This window comes from Capricornis sumatraensis, chromosome 13 (genome assembly GCF_032405125.1).
Source record: "Capricornis sumatraensis isolate serow.1 chromosome 13, serow.2, whole genome shotgun sequence".
Lineage (NCBI taxonomy): Eukaryota > Metazoa > Chordata > Mammalia > Artiodactyla > Bovidae > Capricornis > Capricornis sumatraensis.
The window spans coordinates 56,645,231-56,667,293 of record NC_091081.1 but is presented as its reverse complement, the minus strand read 5'-3'; the positions used below and the strand labels follow the sequence as shown (position 1 = coordinate 56,667,293).

Sequence of the window (22,063 nt, the reverse complement as noted above, 5' to 3'; positions counted from 1 at the left end):
AACTTTCCTTCAAGTCCAAAGTTAAAGCAACTGTAAAGCTTGCAAATAGTGTATGAAATAACACACAGATACACACCTTTTTGGGGGGTTTTATTTGGAAATACCATGAACTTTGAGTATAACTCTAAATTCAGGCCACTGCAATTATTTTGATCCCTTTTGGCAAATAATACCTGCCCTATCCCCAGAGTTGTGTGTGTCTGTTTGTTGTTGATTTGTTTTTAAAGCCATCTGAAGCATGATAAATCAAACATTAGTTAAGTGGTAATATAGATAGCAGTGTTTTAACTTTTGTTAGTCATTATGACATGGTTGCTTACTATATTTACTCTTTAGGCACACTACAGCAAAGTATATGTTATATATGCATATTTTTAAGCCTACTTTATAAAACCTGGGAAATATTTTTATTATCTTTAAGTATTATGATGTTTTATCACTCTCTCAAATAGCCCATTAATCATTTCTCAAATGGTTACATTGATCATCTGAAACCTCAACAATGTAGAAATCCTAGATTTCTTTTTGTTTTTAAGTGTGGAGATTTGGCATCTAGAGATCCTGTGGTTAAAACAGATCTTAAACTATTATGTGAAGGTTATATTAAAATTTTTGCATTCTAGCTCACCGTGTAAAGATACCTCACATGTGAGGGTACCAGGGAACATTTATAAAAAAATGAACCTTATTATTCTTTAATGATGGGTTATTTATGGAAATGATTTTTATTTTTTACTTCAGTTTTGCTTTGTCAGTGATATTTTCTTTAAATTAAAAACCAAAATTCTCCAAACTGATTTATGCTGGGACTGATCTATACTATATGAACGCCGATTGACCTTTAAGGTTTATCTGTAAATCGTCATTGTGTTGGTCAGATAAATAATCATAATCTTTAATAATCACAGGTCTTCCTTGGCTGTTCAGCTTTAATGTGAAGTTTTATCCTCCTGATCCTTCTCAGTTGACTGAAGATATCACCAGGTACTTTATGTTTATATTAAAAATGATTCTTTACTTACAGCTCTCATTTCTGTGCCCTGGGGGAATGGTAGTAATTTCAGCATTAAAACAAAAATATTTATTCTTGAGTTTTAGAAGTTTCCTGGGAAGTGAATATTCCAAAATACTTTGAAATGTTTCTAGTTTCAAAAATTTTGTTCACTTTTCTTTAATTCCCCACTTATATTCAAGTAATGGATTTTTAAAAAATTGCAACATTTTGTTTCCTATGTTATACTGTCAAAAATTACTAGTACTTAATATTTCAAATTTTAATACTAAGATGGTTTTTATTGTGTAACCCATGTGTGCCTGTGTAATCATCTTATGTTACAAAGGTGATGCAAAAGCGAAAAAATGAAAAACTTTTTAAAATTTATTTTTGGAACTCTATTGAACTATGATTTTTTTTACCTCACCCCCCACCCCGCCCTCCTCCCTGGACAGCCCAGTTTCCCCCTCTACCCTGTCCTGAACCCCATGCCGACAGTGATAGTGAGCTGACTTTCATCCTTAAGAAAATTACGGAGCACTTGTCATTCCTAGAAAATTAAGGAGCACAAGTACTTCGTTTACTATGGGATTATGGGAATGATAAACAGAGTCCTTGCCCTGCCTGACAGGAGATTAGGGTGTAGTACAGGTGTAACTGAATGGGGAATGGCTGATTCCATGTACTGGGCCATGTTCTCCAACTCAACAAGAATCCTGGACCAGAAGCGGCTTGTCTGTTTGAATGCATTGGGTAGAGGCAAGAGGAGGGCAGGGCCGTGACACTCATGCCAGGCAAAAGAATCCACAGGAAGAAGCTGGCAGCCCTGAGGAATGGCAGTCTCTCAACCATCTTCAAGAAGGAGGGAGGATCCTGCCATTTTGTTGGGTGGGGTTGATGATAACCTTTGCAAGTAGTTACATTTAAGAGTAGAAATTGGGTCTTAAAATGTTACCACAGAGTTGATAGGAAGATACCCTCCCTCCCCAACCCAGATCCTCACAGAGTATAAAGAACGTGTTTCTGCGTGTTATTTAGTAAAAGCCAGTATTTTTCATAACTGTATAATAATCCACTTGGAACCTGGAATGATATAATATTATGATTATGGCTACTAGTTACTGATTCCCAGGTACCATGCCATATGTTTTATTTATATTATCCAATTTTTTGCCCTTACCTTCAAAGGGAAATTGACGTTCTTCCCATTTTACAGACCAGTAGTTAGTCTTAGGCATGTAAATTAATAGCTCTGCCTGACTCTCAAACTCATGCCCTTTCTACTGTAAACTGAATTAGTTGCCTCTTTGGATGGGGTAAATGGGCAGGGGAAGGCTTCCAGGTATAGACTAATTTGTAATTATTATTAAAGGATCTCAGGAAAAGAAATTAGTATGAAAAGGGTAGAGAGAATAAAGGGTGGGTGACCTTAGCTTTTCTTGCAAATGCTTAAAAACTGCAGCTATTTCTTAAATTTTATTAATCTCTACAACTTTTGAAGGGCATGCTAATTTTGATTAGTTTTAAATCCAAGGAGACTAAGTGATTAGAATTTTACCCGCAGTCACAAAACTCTTTATTGTAATAGTAAAAATACACTGTTGCCAAAGTAGCAGTTCAGAATTTCCATCTGTTACTTTGCCCTCCTGATTCAGTTTCTGTAAATAAGTCACAAAATTAGGAATCTGTGGAGGAAGAGGGGCTTCTTATTACAGAAGACTTTTTGCTCTGGATTTGAAGAGTGCCATATTGTGTATTTCTTTTCAAAGGAATATCGGAATTATGAGTGTTACAATCTTGACTAATTGTTCTCTCTACTTTTTCTTCCCTGTTCTTCACAGATACTTCTTGTGCCTTCAGCTCCGGCAGGACATTGCCTCAGGTCGCTTGCCCTGCTCTTTTGTGACTCACGCCCTCCTGGGATCTTACACGCTGCAGGCTGAACTTGGGGACTATGACCCAGAAGAGCATGCCAGTCATGACCTCAGCGACTTCCAGTTTGCCCCCACCCAGACAAAAGAGCTGGAAGAGAAGGTGGCAGAGCTGCATAAGACCCACAGGTCTGTAGACCTGCTTACTGGGGAGACAGTGGCCGTGGTGGGTTCAAATGGCTTCCCTTAGCACTGGCTAGACATTTGAGTATAGCTGACAGGACTGATCAGTTTGCCCTTGTGAAGCTTCACCTAGGACTGGTCAAGACAACTTGAATTGAGTTGAGTCATTGAGATAGCCTTTCATTGTCTTTATGACTATAATACGAGGAACTGTCCTCATGGGTTTAACTGTTTTCATTTATTAGAAAAATATACATTTCCCTGTGACATCTTGCCCTATCCCAGTCCTGTCCCTTCATATACATGTGTGCGTGTGCACACACACACCCTTGACACAAACATACGTACTTGTTTGGCATTTATTATGCATCTCTTCTGCCTTTTAATTGTTTTTATCACCATATTTGTGAAAGCCAAGGAGATAATGAAGCATCAGGATTTGAATCAGAAATGTGAGTGGCAATGGACCCAAAAGGAATGAATCTGCAGTTGGTTTCTCTGTCCACAGAAGATGACTTTGGTTTAGCTGAGGATTATTAATTTCTTAAATACCATGTTACACTTTGAGAATGTTTACATCTGTATGAAAAAAAATGGCTTTCTTAAGCACAAGTTTTTAAAACTCCCAGTGACCAAGTTCTAACTTGTCCCATATTGCAAAATTGAATTTTTCAAAAAATTTGATTGAAATGACTTGAAAGGAAATTTCAGAGATTAGAGGCTTTTAACAGACCACCTTCACTGACTTGTCTTTAAAAAAATAAATGCAATATTTGGCTTTAAATATTTTCTTATTAACTTTATTCCAATTTTGTTCAGTAGACATGTATCATATAATTTGAAACTGAAATACCAGGTGCTGAAATGCCATGGGAAAATGAAGATTAACGAAAGCCTGCTTTCTAGGAGCTTAAGATTTGTTTAGTTGGGGTATGTGAGCTATAAAATCAAGTACAGGTACTTCTGATCTTTAGTATGATCAGTCCTAGTGAAATAAAATTTAGGAGAGAATTTGTCTATTCAGAAAGACACAATGACTTTATATTCTTTTATTTTTAAAGTTAGTTTATATTGTACCCATTACAGCTGGGGTTTTTTCCCTAGTAGAAAAAAAATGAAAGCAACTTTCTAAGATAAAAAGGGTGAAGGGTGGAGGGCCACCTCTTTGCAATGAGTAGGTTCCTATTGAGAATGCGAACAGCCAACTCATTGGAACAGACCCTGATGCTGGGAAAGATTGAGGGCAGGAGGAGAAGGGGGCAACAGAGGATGAGATGGTTGGATGGCATCACCAATGCAATGGACATGAATTTGGGCAGACTCCAGGAGATGATGAGGGGCAAGGAGGCCTGGCATACTGCAGTCCATGGGGTCTTGAAGAGCTGGACATAACGTGGTGACTGAACAACAACAAGAAAGAATCGCTGGAGGTTGAGGGTTGAGCCTTCTTACCTGTTTCCTCCTTATCTGCACATTTAGCTGGACCAATCCCTTCATCCTAAACTCTAAGCTTATGTACTCCTTTCCCTGTTTTGGCTATATTTGCTTTGCATCCCCCAATAAGATAATGTTGTTTCTTTTGATCCTTAGGGGCTTATCTCCAGCACAAGCTGATTCTCAGTTCTTAGAAAACGCCAAGAGGCTTTCCATGTATGGCGTTGACCTGCATCATGCTAAGGTACTGGGAGTGTGATGGGGAGGTGCCTCTTCCTGGTCTATTGACCAAAGTTCTGAGAGGGCTTTGGTTTTAAACAAGCCTACTTCATTTTTAGCAAAGGCTAATCCTCCTCACCTGAGGGGCTCTGTAATAGTTCCTTGGGGTTTCTGGTTGTGGGGCAGGACCATTCATTCTCCCCCGTTTTCTTCCTTCTTTTCTCAATGTTATGAGTTGATCCCTTTTCATATATACTTACTATAAGACTCACCTGATCAGTCTTCTTTACTCCCCATTCTGTCTTTATTCTGAGCTTTTGCTCTGCCATGTGCTGCCTCGTGTCTGAAAAACATCTCCTACTTAATGATCCTAGGTTTCATGATCAGGTAGTAGGGAGAGTCGGGATGGAGAGTGGGGTTGGGGTTACAAAAGATAAGGTGAAAGATGTATTTGGTTTTGAGCAATATGTCCTGTGTCAACTCAACATGAGACAGGAACCTATTGTTACCTGCTTTTAAAACACCCTGCCAATCCTTCCATGTTAGAAAGTGCAGGTTATAGGAGTTACAGGATTTGAGAAATCTCTAGGAAAGCCCCTCACTCAAAGATATCCTCTCTCTTTTGGCCTCAGATTATTAATTTTTCCTTTTGTGTTAATAGTACTTCATATTTGCAAAGAATTGCCTTTTCCTCTGTGTCTTTTGTTATTACGAGAGAAATACACATTCATCACAGAAAATAGAGGTGAACAGAATATAAAAAGACTGAAATCAGTTTATGCAGAAACAAGCACTGTTAATTTTTTTTTTATTTTCTTGTTTTATTAAAAATATCTGAGCAATGTCACATTTTAAAAGTGGGATTATACTATGAGTATTATTTTGTAATTTTTTTAACTTGCTCTTAGAAAACACTGCTCCATGTTAGTAAATAGTCTCTGACAGTACATTTTTAACTGCTAAATGCTATATACTCTTAATTTTTAAAAGCACTTCCACATATACTATCTTATTTATGGTTTGGATGTTTTTATTTTCACAAAAACTACATAAAACAGAATGCAGATGGCTTGTTACACTAACTGGCTTGTTGCCTGCAGCCACATAGTGTAAAGTAGTCCCATCTGTGTGATGTCTGCTGACACATCCTGCTAGGAGTTGAAACAGATCTTTTCCACACTTCAGTGTCTTGTAGCTCATTTCTCTGTATGATGGGGACAGGCAGAGTCAGCAGACACACAGAACTAAGGGAGGGAGGAAAGAGCAGATTTGGTATCCTAAAGGCCCCCCAAATCCATGTCTCCTCTAAACCCTGTTACTCTTGCCACATGTGAATCTTCCATTTGCTGCTTTTGTTGATCATTAGTGAGAAACCAGTTTTTAGATGGTAATCCTGGAAGGTTTCAGGATTCTTGTTTTTGAAGTTATGGAGAAGGGGATGTCAGAGGATGAGATGGCTGGATGGCATCACCAACTTGATGGACATGAGTTTGAGCACGCACTGGAAGTTGGTGATGGACAGGGAAGCCTGGCGTGCTGCAGTCCATGGGGTCTCAAAGATTCAGACATGACTGAGCAACTGAACTGAACTGATGTTAGAAAAGTTAAAAAGTTGCTGGTTTTGTTATAATTTCAGTTCTTATTGTGTGGTTAGGAGTAGATCACTTTAGAAAAGTCAGAATAACATGCATTTATTCAATATATCATCTAGTGGACTTGTTAGATAATACCTGATGAGCAAGATATTTGTAGCTCATTGAAAAAAATCTGTAGCAATTTAAAAACACTTTTCATGTAGCTTAAAGTTTTGTGTGTTTATACATTTTTCATTGCCTTGAGATCATGTTTAAAAGTTTTTAATTAATATTTTACTGTCAAAAGAGTTTTTAACGGCACACTTATGTCAGGATAAGGTGACGATGTTGAATAAAAGGGCTCTTGACAAAGACAGACGGAAACCACAAGAGTAGAATGATACCTGTGAGCTGTTATCAGCAGCTCTCCTAACCTTCTGGGTGTGGATTGGTTAGGCAGAGAGTAGCTGTCAGAACTCAGGGGAGAGATCTGTATGAACAGGGCTTGACAGGAGCTGCGATTGTCAAGGACAGAGGCACCCTGATGCGACTACACAGGGAGGGAGTCTGGGTGTTAAAACCCCTGACCTTTCCAACTTCTTCCTCTCTGATCTTATCTGAGAACTTCCCATTGGCTGAACCCACTGGAAGTCGGTGGGCGTGGGATCCTGTTGATGTCCCTCATAGGCCGGCTTCCTGAGGCAGTAAGCACAGCGGATGGAAGGAAGGAAGGAAAGTGCTCCCTTTTTATTAGTTTATTTTATTGACTTTGTTGCTGAGTGGCAGAAGTCAACCATGGAGAACTAGGACTTTTTTCCCTTCAGCTTCTTTATCTGTAATTTCTATTCATACGGATACTGATAATTCTAAAACAATGTGTGGAACAATTGAAAATCAACTGATTAACTTGGATCCAGATTGTGTTTATTTTTAAGTCAGATAAAATAGCTTCAGTGTCCTGTTGAAAGATTACCTCACACTAGTGATGGCTTTGTTGAAGGTTTCAAATGAAGGTTGCCTCCCTCTTCGTGCAGAGAACATGCTGTCTTGGGCAATCTTCCGGCCTGCTCCCTGTGGCCTTGGTCAGTGATACTTTGAGCAAATGCATCTTCTGTGTCTTGTGCCATGTTGCTTGGGTACCTGTGACTGGTTCGCTCCAGTTTTCACTCTGTTCCTAGAGAGAACTGTGACTGTCTGGATATTGGTGAATAAAAGCACCTGATAGATGAGATTTTTAAACTTGTTCAGATGGTTTAATGTGATATTATTTATATACATGAATTATTCACATATCACAGTGGTAAATACAGTTGGCATCAGCTACCTAGCACTGTGGACTTCTGTGGTGGCTCGGAGGGTAAAGAATCTGCTTGCAGCGTGATTCAATCCCTAAGTCGTAAAGATCCCCTGAAGAAGGGAATGGCTACCCACTCCAGTATTCTTACCTGGAGAATTCCATGGACAGAGGACTCTGGCAGGCTACAGTCCACGGGGTCACAAAAAGTCAGACATGACTGAGCAACTCACACACACACACACACACACACACACACACACACACAGAGTACTGTACTTCTGCATTTAATTGTTCTCAGTCGAATACAGTTGAAATGTTACACCTTTATTGACTTGAACCTAGACTGTATGAGGTTTGTTTTAGCATATTTTGTGAGAATTTTTTATGTTATTAATGATTTCTGAATATGTGAATATCTCTGAATGATTTTTCATATCTTGAGTGAGATCTAGTTCTTCTCTTAAAGATCCTTGAGTATTATATATATTAGATCTTCCAACACTGCTTGAAATGTAAGGAGACAATTTTTTTTTTTTACTTTTGTCTGTAAATTTATTTGATTTTTAAAAATGTCTTTCAGGCTGAAGATTATTCTAGATGGTTATCTTTTTCAAATTAAAACACTGAGGGAAGAAAGCAGTATTAATAAGTTTAAGAATAGTCTACCATCCTTTGAAATATGCCAGCTGAAGGAATGTTATAATGAGAACTAGATGTCAGCACTTAAGAGTTATTGGAAAACTGCTTGAAAGAATTCAGAGATTTCAACACTGTCAGCCTAGAATAGAAACTGTCTGAGAGGTTAGTGTTTTGCAGAATATAGGCGTTATTTAACAGCCATTAGCTGGCATAGTCCATCTGAGATAAATGTGCCTACAGTAAAATGGCTGACTGCACCTTAGGGCAGGCTGACACACTGTCCGGAGCTGATATAGCCTCTCACAAAACAAGTTTTATCTCCCTAGCTTCAGGATGTCTAAATCAAGGTCTGTTTCCTCCCTTTTGGGTTTTGTAGCCAAGGTCGAGAACATATGAGTTAGGCCTTTGGAAGAATACTGCATCCTGGAGTCATGTTGCTATACCTAAAATCTGGCCCCTCAAGTGAAGTATCTGGATTTAAGACGTGTGATGTGTCTTACTGCTGCTATTAACACGTGTTCTGTTGCTGAAATTGAAATACAGACCCGTTAAATTGGCATTCTTGATCATGGTTTGAGGGGGATTGTAGGTTTTCCAACCTGTATAACTTTCACAGCTTTAATCGTGGTCAAATGGCTTTCTCTTGGCAGGACTCAGAAGGCGTGGACATCAAGCTGGGTGTATGTGCTAATGGACTCCTCATCTACAAAGACAGGCTGAGAATCAATCGCTTTGCTTGGCCGAAAATCTTGAAAATCTCCTATAAGCGCAGTAACTTCTACATTAAAGTTAGGCCAGCAGAGGTAAGCAAAGTCATGTAGCCCTGGGCATATCTAACTGGGCTTTGTCAATGTTCTTTATGGCCGTGAGCTAGCAGAATCCTTTTCCATTGAGATTTAAGAAAATGAACTATTATTTATTCCTCTGTGGTTAAAAAAAAAATCAAGTCAGGGTTTTGATGATAAACTTGCATATATATTCCTGTTGGTAAGAAAACAAGTATCAGCTACAGTTTCACAGAAAAGAGAAAGTACTGTGTGCCTGCCGCACCATGGGGATTCATTTTTCTTTTGAATCAGCTAAGTGGGTGAGATCCATGGATGGGCAGATGGTAAGATGAATTTTAGCGGACATTAAAGGATAGCTGGTTTAAGTCAGTGGTTGATATTTGCCTTTTTTTCAAGAGGAACAATTAGTTTTTAGTGAGATATCTGAGCCTATGATTTTCAGTAACTTCGTATCAGTTCTTAAGGAAACATGCTGATGCTGATTTGTCTTATGGATTTATTCTAGCTGGAACAGTTCGAGAGCACCATTGGCTTCAAGCTGCCAAACCATCGGGCCGCAAAAAGGCTATGGAAGGTGTGTGTGGAACATCATACTTTCTACAGGTAATTTTGAGAAGACAGCTTGAGATTCATGTGAGCAGCTCTGGGTACCCTCGAGGTCCGAGGCGGTGGCCGTGGATAGAGTGGCAGACACAGCCACACCTTTACGGTTCTGCGAGCTCCCCATTTGTGTGTCTGTTTCTGTCATCTGGCCATGCTCCTCATGGCCTAGAACTGACCTTCTGCCATGGTCCAAAACTCCAGTTGCCCTTCCTTCTACCCTCCCACTTTGGCTGTTCTTCCGCTGTCACTCACCTTAGGTTTCACTTAATTGCTCTTACCAGCTCCCTCTGCTTTCACTTCTTCCCCAGCAAAACCAGCTCTGGACCTGCCCCTTTGCTAGTTTGTCAGGAGTGTTTTAACCTCCTTAACCCCGGTCATTGTTGCACATCAGCCTCTAGTCTCCTGGCTCTGGATTAATCCTGTGTCCTGATCTCATCATTTCTATACCTGTGCTGCCACACAGTACCTTCAATAGCATGACTATTCTCATAGACACACTCGCACAGCTCTGTGGATTGATGCTATTGCCGAGCGATCGTTTCCTACGTTGGTTGGATCCTGAGGGCCACCATCACAAATGTGCATGGTCTTCTTCGGCCCCCTGCCCCACTGCTCAGATGCCCTCCATCATGGGGTATGCTGATAGTAGACACTGTGGGTCATGAGTGTTCCTGGTTTCATGCATCTTCTCTTTTTGTGTATAACTAAGCATCATTTCCCTCTCTTTCATTCATTCTTCTCTTGTCTCAAGGAAGAGGAGTCATTCCTTTGCCTTCATCCCATGCCTCATGTAGGATTGCATTCTGTAAATCATGCCCTTCAGTGGGTGCCTTTGACATCTTTTTTGGACAATAAGTATGTGCGTGTCTTGTTCCCTTAAAAATAAAGAAACAAACAAAAAAACACTAGAAGATCTCCTTAGACTTAGCAGCCTCCTGTGGCTTTCATCCTGTCTTTGGTCATACTTTTATTCGTGGGCATGATTTTCAACATCACTTTTCTTAGTGAAGTGTGCTGTGCTGGTCTTTTCTCCCTTGCTTCAGCTTCCTATCTCTGCAGTCTAGACAGCTGTGTACTAGACCCTTCATCTTTAAAGTTTCTGCTCTGTACTCTTAAGGTCTAATACTGTCCCTCCACATCCTAGATGTGTGACTGTGGGTAAGTTACTCAACCTTTGTGAGTCTCCATTTCATCATTCATGTGGTGGTAGTAATTAATACTACCTACATTATAGGGTTGCTTTGAAAAGTGAACGGTATAGCCCACATGAAACAAACTTAGAACCATTTCTGGTATGTAATGTTTGTCACTCTTATCATTATTCTTAGTTTGGTAGCATAGTGTGCTGTTTATCTACTTTCAAGACTGCTCTAATACACTCATTTCAGAGGAGTCACATTACCACCCTGACTTAAGTCACCAAAAAATTCTTTTGGAGAAGACTTATAAATGCTTGTGTTCAACCCTTTTTGTTTTGTTTTGATGCCTGTTTCTGTTTAATTGTAGCTTAATTGCTTGAAGATTTCTTTGTGATCAGGAAACTAATCTGTAAGCTAATACTTTGCTTATTTGGTCACCACTGTCAGTTAGTTGGGAAAGAAATCCCTTTTATCTCAATGTGACATAAAATAAAAATCCTCTGGTTAATGACTTCCCCATTTTGCATTATGACATATAGCTTGTATTTCTTAGGTTTAAAATATTTTTCTTGGATTTATATTTTTTGCAAACTGGACATAAGAGAAAATGCTCAAATGGAGCTGCTCATTCTGGGAAGATGTGGCCTGTGGTTGAGTTACAGTCAACAGAGGAGAATCTGCAGAGACTGCCAGATAGTCCAGTCTCACCCTCCTCTTTGCCTCTAGTCTTTTTTTCTCCTTTTAAAATAATTTTGTAGTGGCAGGGTCACTTAACACATTTTAAGTATTATTACTGACAGTAGGTACAATGGGGCTTCCCTCGTAATTCAGCTGTTAAAGAATTGGCCTGCAGTGCAGGAGACCCTGGTTCGATTCCTGGGTCGGGCAGATCCACTGGAGAAGGATAGGCTACCCACTCTAGTATTCTGGCCTGGAGAATTCCATGGACTATAGTTCATGGGGTTGCAAAGAGTTGGACATGACTGAGCAAATGTTATCCTATTTAGTTGAAAGTTTTTCTCTAGTGATTAACAACTCCCCATTGCCCCCTCTCCCACCCCCTGGGAACCACCATTCAAATCTTTGAGTCTGTGAATTAGACTATTTTGGATACCCTGTATAGGCAGAATTATGTAGTACTTGTCTTCTGTGTCTGGCTTGTTTCACCTTAGCATAATTTTCTCAAGGTCTATCCCTATTGTCACATATTGCAGAATTTCCTTCTTTTTTTTTTAAAGAATGAATAGTGTTCCATTTTATGTGTATCCTGTATTTCCTTTATCCATTTACTTATCAATGGATGGTTAGGTTGTTTCCACATCTTAATTTTATCGTGACCGTTGCTATATTGAATATGGGAATGCTCATACCTCTTTGAGATCCTGTTCAGTTCTTTTAGAAAAATACTCATGTATGGGATTGATGAATCATGTGATATTTCTATTTTTAATTTTTTTAAGGAGCCTCCCAACTGCCTTACACAGCTTCTGCACCATTTTGTACTCCTACCAACAGTATGCAGGGGTCCTGGCTTTTCCACATTCTCTCCAGCATTGATTGTCTTTAGTTTAAAAATTTTTGTGGAGCAGGATGTATTTCCTTCGGGGTCATCAATGCATTAAATGTATTAAATAAGAAGACTTCAGTTGACAGTTTCAGAATATGGAGAACTCCACCAAAATTTTTCTTATTATTCTCCAGAGAAGCGTGATTTCTTAAAGGGTTCTTTACCATATCGAGTGTGTCAGGCATTTCTCCTCAATATTTAGAAATTTTGTGCTTAACAAAATTTGAGATATTTTTTAGAAATGTCTCTTTTTATTTTTTAGAAATGTCTCTTTTTTTGTAGGTACTGGTCTCTCAGTACCTACAGAGCATACTTCATGAATAGATGATGAAAATAAATGCGATTTAGTCAACTTGTTTTTCGAGGAGAATGAGCATTTGTTAATTACTGCACCGATGAGCTTGTCAATGACCCTTTTCTCTATACATAACTGCTTTCTTACATAGCATTCTTTGACTATAGTTAGGTGGATTGCAAGGTAGGAAAACCTACCATATTCAGTCCATCAGAAGGCAGTGCATGGTAAATGACCACCTTTCTCACTTTGCCCCTGGTCCTCATGTTTTAGGCTTTCCGCGGCTCAGTTTCTTCCATGTAGAGAAAGAGAATACAGAGCACAGATGAGAGTTCATTTCCTGTCTAAATGTCTTAACATTCTGGCTTTCTAATTTAAGGGTATAGAGCTTTTTCCAAAGTATAGTTTGAGGCACCGATGTCTTCAGATTTTGCTTTCTCAGCAGTATCATCTGTGTCTCCTTTGAAGATCTGTTGGCATAAAATGAATGTTCTCAAGAAACATTTCGCCACCCCCCACGACAAGACTCGTATCAGTTCTTTTTTCATCAGTTTCATTCTAACACGTTGTATTTCTGGGTTAATATGATTGAGAATTCTGAATCGATGGGAAGCCACCTCTTGAATTACTATATGCGACTTTACCCTAGACTTGAATCTCTCTTCATTGCTTGTTAAGCACAAAATTTCTAAATATTGAGCAGAAATGCCTGACATACTCGATATGGTAAAGAACCCTTTAAGAAATCACGCTTCTCTGGAGAATAATAAGAAAAATTTTGGTGGAGTTCTCCATATTCTGAAACTGTCAACTGAAGTCTTCTTATTTAATATATCCTCTGAGAGTTCTGGGATTATCCGTTTTGTTAAAATGCTTTGCCAGCTTTTCATCAGGCAATGAAAGCAAGATTGTTTCAGTTGTATACCAGACAAGATTGGCTCATTTACTAAAAATGTGTTTTCACATAAGTCTGGAAGTAGTTGACATCAGTAAAGTTTTACCTCATTCATTATGGACCCGGGGTTTAAGCAGTAGAGTCATGCTGCCAATAAAGAGTGTTAGTCATCTCTGCGGATCTGCTGTGCACTTCACGGGAGAGCATCACTTGATGGAACAGATTCTTGAGTTAGATGTTCTTTCCCAGAGAAATAGACATAAATATTAAGAATTGCTAATGGTAATGGAGTGCTGCTTGGCACTTCAGGCTAGGAGCAAGAATTCAGGCATATGTGTTTATATAAATGATTTAAGTTAATACAAATAAATAACCTTTGGTACACACAAAGAACAGCTGCGTTTTTGCTCAGGTTGAGGAAAACATATTACTCATGAATACGTGAATGAGGATTTATTCATCTTATCATGATCATAAAGCTCTGCATATAAGAAGGTTTATAAACAGTGTTCACTTTTATTAGTTTAAGCAGCATTTTTTGGACCAAATAATCATACTTAATGAAGTGAGATATTAAATATATAGTTTCAAAGTTAAAAAAAATCCATGAATTCTAATTTTGTTCCCCTTCCCCACCTTCATAGGCTTGTGTCTCCAGAGCAGCCACCAAAGGCCAAGTTCTTGACCTTAGGGTCCAAATTCCGCTACAGTGGCCGTACACAGGCGCAGACCCGCCAGGCCAGCAGCCTGATTGACCGGCCGGCGCCACACTTCGAACGCACTTCTAGTAAACGGGTCTCCAGAAGTCTAGATGGAGGTAAACACATTTATTGTATTAGGATTCTGGATTCCAGTCATCTTTTTCTAATCCAATGGGATTAGAAAATATTGAACTAGTTATTAACAAGGCCCCTAGAAATACCTAGAGGGATAGCCTCTAGATATTTTTTTTTCCTGATTAAATGAAATACTATTAATTACACTTATATGAAAATAATTTTGTAGTGTTTTGAAGTTGTCATTCTGAACCTAAATTTTCTTGGCACTGTCAAAACTCACAGATGTTAGATGTTGGACAGACTTCTGATGTATTTTATGTGATTAAATTTCTTGAACTTATTAATTAATGGCAAACTTGGGGTTTTGGTGTAGCAGCATATATAGACCCTTTATTCAGAGGAATGCAAAACATTCATCGCATCATCACAGTTTTAGGTTTAAAAACTCTTATTAAAGCTTAACAGACATTCTAGCATATAGGAAACCATTCACAGCTTCAAGGATTAGTTTAAGTAGTGTTCTAACAACAAGAAAGGAAATATTATGTGTTCATCTGTTCTTACACCCCAGGAGAGACATTTACAAATCTGTATAAATTTTTTCTATTCAAATTCTAATTAGCTACGTATTTGCAGTTTTTAAATAAATTACACATGGAAATAAATTGATGTTGCTTCCCTTCATTTTACGTATATATATATGTTATTGCCCTAATTTTGGGTTAATAGCAGGTTTTCTATGGAAGAGCTGAGGTTATTTTTTTTTATGATATTAAAAAAATTTTTTTCCTTGCTACTTACTAGCAAGTAACTGGTGTGGATGCTTTTCTACCAAAAGTAGTTTCCCAACATTTTTTGGTGCTTAATCCTTTAGTGTTGAATTGGATAAGTTCTATTTTACTGCTGTTTATCAGCAAAAACCTATTTTTGATTGTTATTAATATTGCTGTTAATCATTCTGAAATACAAACGTGAATGGCTTATGTTTCATATAATTAGCTAAATCAGGCTAGATATGCTAATAGATAAAAAATCTTCTCTCATTAGTGAAGGATTGACCTTCATTGGCTTAGATCTAGTTTTCCTGGAATAAACTTAGGAAACAGATCTGGGCAGACACACAGAGATAGTTAATAATATTTGTTGGTGGGCATTTTGGTATATATAGTTACTGAATTTTCTGGAGATTCTTTCATGTAATTTATGAGGCCACAGAAAAAATGTGCAACGGGATCATAAATTGTGGTTTGAATAAATGTCCACATCCCCAAATGTAGTGATTTACATTTAATGAATTATTGCTGTATGATAGTTGTCAGAGTATCTTTCAGCTCATCAACAACTGAGCACTTTTTTCCAAGTAAATCCGAAGAATGTGCCCGCTTGTGTAAATATTTCACAAGCCTTGCCCCTTGCCACAGAGAATTTATACAAGTGCCGAATAAATGCGATCAGTGTTGTTTCATGCCTTTAGAGAAACCATTCCTCTTTCTGTAACACTGTTTCAGCCTTTGTTTGTAAACTATGAGGTTTTTATAACTCGTATGTTGTGAGTTTTTAGAGTTTAAAAAGAGCAGTAAGGCAGTGCCTTTTCTTGGAGGTATATAAACTGTACTCAAGGAAACCCACCATCTTGTATGGGCAGTTAGTGCAGTGGGTTATAGTGGGTCTGTATCTGAAAACAATGATTTTCACAAGTAAAAGCAACAAACATGGCACAGTAATCCATTATTTTTCCTTTTGTGTTTTGGACACTGTAATTCATCAGATGGGCAAGTCATCAAAAGGATTATTGTGTTATTGTGAAAAAGAGGAGGCTTTTCATGCCAATACATGACCAGACAGCTAGGGAACTATTTGGTTAGGGCTTATGTTCTTTTTTTTTCCCCCTTCAGAGCAAAGCTAGGCTGTAACCTGGTACTGAGCTTTATTTTCCCCACCACACCATCAATATACTATTTTTTGTTGTTATTTACATGTATTGTAGTTTCTTTTCTGCTTTTAAACAGACTATTTAGATATATAAATATTCTTCAATTTAAGGCTTGTCAAATTAAAATAAATTTACTAGTGATTACATTGATTTTTACTTTCTTTGTGATATCTAAAGATCAAATATCAAATAAAAATCAACCTAGATAGCTATTTTAGAACAGTGAGATTCCAGGATTGCACAGGAAAACCTGAAATGAGACAAATCAGTCACTGAGAGTGCTAACACCCAGGATGCCTGTGAGAACAGGGAACTCGTGATTTCCTGAAAGAGGAAAGTGTAATCAAGGACATTACAGACTGGGTAAGGTCTGTCTGAGGAAGAACCGTTTGGGTTGAGACTTAAAAGGATGAGAAAGAGTATAACAGGGGATAAAGATTCCAGGTAGCACCAGTAGTAGTAGCAAGTCTGAAGGTCATAAGTTTGGGGACAGCTTGATACATTCCAGGAACAGAAAGAAGGCAAATATAGTCAGAGCTGATTAGTGGTGGGGAGAGATAGGCTGGGAACAGATCACACAGGACCTTGCAGGCTATTGTGGGGAATGTGGCTTTTATTCTAGGGAACCATCTATGTACATATGTGTACACACTTGTGCCAGCACATAAGTGTACAGGTCAGTTGTGTCCAACTCTTTGCAACCCCATGGACTGCAGCACGCCAGGATCCCTGTCTATCACCAACTCCAGGAGCTTATTCAGACTCATGTCCATTGAGTCAGTGATGCTATCCAACTGTCTCATCCTCTGTCATCCCCTTCTCCTCCTGCCTTCAGTCTTTCCCAGCATCAGGGTCTTTTCCAATGAGTCAGTTCTTCACATCAAAAGTATTGGAGTTTCAACTTCAGCATCAGTCCTTCCAATGAATATTTGGGACTAATTTCCTTTAGGACGGACTCGTTGAATCTCCTTGCAGTCCAAGGGACTCTGAAGAGTCTTCTCCAACACCACAGTTCAAAAGCATCAGTTCTCCGGTGCTCAGGGTTCTTTATAGTCCAACTCTCACATCCATACATGAATACTGGAAAAGCCATAGCTTTGATTAGAGGGACCTTTGTCAGCAAAGTAACGTCTGCTTTTTAATACTGTCTAGATTGGTCATAGCTTTTCTTCCAAGGAGCAAGCATCTTTGAATTTCATGGCTGTGGTCCCCATCTGCAGTGATTTTGGAGCCCAAGAAAAGAAAAGTCTCTCACTGTTTCCATTGTTTCCCCATCTATTTGGCATGCCATGAAGTGTACAGTGCTGTCTTTTTTAAAAAAAGTCACTTGATTAATGCTGTGTCTAGAACAATTGGAGAGGATGAGGGAGGAAGTTCAGGCTGACTGGTTAGGCATAGTCCTGATGAGAGTCACGGTGGTTTTGTCTCAGATGGTAGTAGACCAATTAGGCATTTGGCACTATAGGTTCAGCTCCTTGGGCTTATAATCTCAGGGTTCTACAAAGGTGTAAGACCTGACAAAAGTTAATTGCAGCAAACTGAAATTATTAACTGTTTAATAAAAGTGTGCAGTGTCAACATCTTGCCAACTTCATTATGTAACTTTAAATTTGATATTCATTAAAATTTGATGTCATTACATTTAGAACCATTTCTAGGTCAGAGTTTCTCATTTTGCAGTAAGTTTCTGAGTATGCATAGTGAGTGCTTAGGGACCATAATCTTAGGTTAAAGAGTTACTCAAGCCATATACTTTTCAAGGAAAAATTATTGAAATATTTTTAAAAGTTCAAAAAAAACTCTAGAAAATAATTATACTTAATGTATGATGTGAATTTGTTTTAATGTTTAATTGGATTTGGTGCAGGCTTTCCAAAGTATGAGTGTTTAAAAGCCATGAAACTCTTAAAAGGTACCTAGATGGTAAAATAGAGATGGAAGGAATTTGCCATGTTTAGAAATACATGCAAGGACTTTATTGGACGTGCTGGTTGTTGAGGAGTAAAGGAAAAGACTTGCAGGTTTCTGACTTCAGTAATTCGGTGAAAGGTGAGATTAGAAAAGAAGGCAGTTTGGACAGGGCATGTGAGGTATGGATTAAGAGGCTTTTTATAACACATGAACTAGGAGTCTAGATGTTGCCCAAGTTCAGTATGGTGGGTCACACAGTCCCTGCCCTTCAAGAGCGTGCAGCCTAAAGGCCTGTCTTTATTGTGCTTCCCTGGGAGCCTGGAACCAGAGCCAACCATACTGTGTCAGGAAGATGCTTTTTATGCAGGTGAAATGACTGCAGTGGTTGTCCCACTCTTTGGGGGAGAAACTAAAGATAGATAGAGGCTTTTGCCAGTTGCTGCTCACTTGGCCTTGTTGAGATCCGAGGCCATCTTGGTTTGCTCTGCCATATGACGGAAATGTCAACACAGTACCTGTTCTGCCCATCTGTATGATAGATGAAGGGGCCCAAAAGGCCAGATTTGCTAAGGCAGAAGGTTTCTATGTATTAGGCTTGCTGCAGGTCAAGTCGAGGCATTCAGGAGGGAGGTTAGAAAAATAAAAAACAGTAAACATAAATACAGAAGTTAATTCTCTAAAATCTACCTTTCCTGTCTTGTCACAGTTTTGACTAGTGTTCTAATTAAAGGTTCCTTTATGGAGGAATTATTAAAACTTCTGAAAGCAAACCATTTTAATAACTAGAAGAAACCCCAGAGAAATGAAGTACTGCTCACATTGTAATTCTGACGTACTTCCCTGACTCTGGTGTTTCATCTGGTCTTAGAGCTCCTCCTACTGGCCAATTCCATGATCAGGATCTCTCCTGCAAAAATCTGTGACTTGAGAGCTTGGTGTAATTTAATCGGTTGCAATTCAGAGGGTTTTTTTTTTTTTTTTTTTTTTTTTTTTAAGTATAATCATGAATTTATTTGATTTGTTATTTTCATGATCAAAGAATCTTCCAGTTTCTATTAATTGTCTGTAAGCTGCCTACTTATCTGGAAAGGGAGGTTTTCATAACATTTTCTCATTTAAACATCCTAACGTGATCCCTATAATCACTCGTCACTAGCTCCGATTGATGCTGTGGACCAAAGTCTTATGAAGGATATTCCTGGCCCTGCTGGGGAGGTTTCAGCACAAGGCCCTGGAGTTGTGAGCACTGCCATGGTACAAGATGGTAATGGCAGAAGGGACCTGAGAAGCCCAGCTAAAGCCCCGCATATGCCGCTCATTGAAGGAAAGGTATGGTGAATTAGTGGAATACGCGGTTTTAAATGTGTACTTAGATCAGAGGCTGTCTATTGCATTTGTTTCAGAACTCAAGTATCATTTAAAACCAGTCATTGTATTTTCTCTGTTGATAAAAATTTCCACCTTTCATATGTGTGTAGACTCTTGCTGTTTTGGACTGAGTCTCTAACCTTTTTCTGGTTGTTGTTCAAAGCAAAATATTTCAACATAAATTACTTTAATCCAAGTAAGTAATTTATTGACCTTTTGTCCATCTTTATAATCATCCTATTTCATTAAGCCCCCCAGTTATAAAAGCTATGATTTGAAATTCATATTTGGTTTCAAGTAAATTTTATGATATAGCCTATGTCTTGATAATTTTATTATAATATTGACTTGAATATTTTGAAATGAAGAAAGGTGGTCTTTATGGTTTTTCATTAATAATCTGTCACTGAAGAAGAAATTCTTAAGCAAAAAGTAATTGTTTTGTGAATACTATGTGAGAAGATGGAGTGTGGCTTTCGGTCTTATTTGGTGCGTGTGCCATAATGAATGGAGAAGTAACCTATATTGTGTTTTCAGACTTGTTTGGGTTATTTTATATTACCATGGGCAAGTGTAAGTATAGTCACATAGAAGTTGATCTGAAGTGGCTTTGAGTCCTTCAGATCATATCCCACAGAGAAGCTTTTGAATAGGTAACATTGGAAGTAAACATGGAAAAGAAATAAAATCATCCTGTGGGTTTATAATATTTCCAGAAATTTAACTTCGAAAATTTATAATGTTTTCAAAATTTTAACATTGAAAATTTTAAAGATGTGTAACATGAATTTATAAAGGACCTGCTAGAAGAGATAACTGCCAGTGTCTCAGGAATTCCTGCAGTGATAGCTCCCAGCCCCAGCAGAGAGAAGGGCTCAGGCACCACGGGGGCCCTGCCTTATGCTGCAGGGACAAGTGCTTCAGGTAGAGTGAGCCATTAAATCCTTTTCATTGCTTTGTTAAAAAATCTTTAAGTGTCATATTCTACAAAGGATTTGGTTAAAAATTAACTAAAAATAACAGATATCACATCAAACAATATCCATCAATAACTGCATAGTTGTCAGGAGAGTTTATGATTATGCTACCAACTCATTGGAAAAGGCCCTGATGCTGGGAAAGATGGAAGGCAGGAGGAGAAGGGGGTGACAGGGGATGAGATGATTGGATGGCATCACCGACTCAATGGACGTGAGTTTCAGCAAACTCCAGGAGATAGTGAAGGGCAGGAAAGCCTGGCGTGCTGCAGTCTGTGGAGTCTCAATGAGTCAGACACGACTTAGTGACTGAACAACAGCAACACGTTACCAGTGTACCCAGTAGAGTGGCTACTTCCATCAGAACCGGGAGAGCTCAGCATCACGGGAAGCCTCTATTCCATTCTGCATAGTTAATATGATACAAAAGAAAAGTTCTCGTAAATTCCAAGGGAAATTCTGCCTGTTTTTGGCAAATGACTTAGTGTGCCTTTTCACTGATACTTTCAATGTTTGGCAGCAACCAGGTTTAAAAGTAAGAATGCTATCTGAGTTTCATAGGATTCATTTGCAACCAGTCAGGAAATACTAATTGAATCAGGCTATACCTGTTAAGTTGTATGTGATGAAAGTAGTCCAGTTTTCCTCTTTTAAAAATGGATCATTTAATTAATTTTCTAATGATACTGTTAATACAGTCATTACCTCTGAGTAAAAGTTTTCACTAACTTTCTTTTTCTCTCCTCTTTCATTCTTTTACCTTTGGTTCTCCTTTGATTGTATCCGCTGTGTAACTTCACATTCAACCATGGGTTTGCTTTCGAGAACAGCCCATTTCCTTGTGCCCACCTTCACCATTCATCCGCTGTGCTTCATCTCTTTCCCCAAACCTATTGCCAGTCCCTGAAATGGACTTCCTTTCTGACATTTCAGAGGAAGACCCCTTTGGGGAGGCCGATTGTATCACTCTGGACAGCTTAGAGCGCCTTTCCACAGGCGAGACGCCAGAGCAGGGGCCCTGTGATCCTGGCTTGGGTCCTCTTGAAGCCCCTCCTGAGCCTGACTGCCCCCCTGCACCTGAGAAGCCTCCAAAAGAGGCTGACCACACGGATTCCAAGTGTGGGTCCTTCTCTTTCAGTTTCTGCAGGTGCTTTCTGCCTCGCTTCCCCTCGCTCCTCGATGACAATGGGTACCTTGCCTTCCCCAGCCTCCCCAAGGTCTGGGTCTCCTTCCTCCCTGCAGATGTCCGGCACTACGTTCCCATCACCTCCCCTTCGTTCTTTCCCTCTCTCATCCTCATCTTTGGGCTCCTTCTCTCTGCTTCTCAGTCAGTGCCTTTTTCTCTCACCTTTTCCCTTCCTCTGGCTCTATCCCTCTGCTATCTGGAGGTGAAGGCTGCCTCCCTCACTGTTTCTTATGACTGTGACTTGAGTGACAAAACAGAGGAAGAGGAAGCAGTTACTGGCTCTCCTCCATAAGCTTTAAATCTGTGCGGGCAACAAAGCTCCACTTCATCTAATACCCTTCCTAATGTAGAGTGTAAACTTGTGCATAAATCTCATCATGGGTTGCCCTCAAAACAGTATGATCTGCACAC

At 39.0% G+C, this 22,063-nt stretch overlaps 1 protein-coding gene across 4 annotated transcripts in view; it reads left to right on the top strand.

The window, feature by feature from the left end:
- The window catches only part of EPB41L2 (erythrocyte membrane protein band 4.1 like 2), a 209,237-nt gene that overhangs the window by 145,494 nt on the left and 41,680 nt on the right, over window positions 1-22,063 (top strand). For all 4 annotated transcript variants that reach the window (XM_068985484.1, XM_068985483.1, XM_068985485.1 and 1 more), the window contains exons 6-12: window positions 909-984; window positions 2,836-3,054; window positions 4,639-4,726; window positions 8,862-9,014; window positions 9,505-9,602; window positions 14,143-14,315; window positions 19,278-19,450. In XM_068985484.1, coding sequence (XP_068841585.1) covers window positions 909-984; window positions 2,836-3,054; window positions 4,639-4,726; window positions 8,862-9,014; window positions 9,505-9,602; window positions 14,143-14,315; window positions 19,278-19,450 — 980 coding nt within the window. The remainder of the gene's footprint in view (window positions 1-908; window positions 985-2,835; window positions 3,055-4,638; window positions 4,727-8,861; window positions 9,015-9,504; window positions 9,603-14,142; window positions 14,316-19,277; window positions 19,451-22,063) is intronic.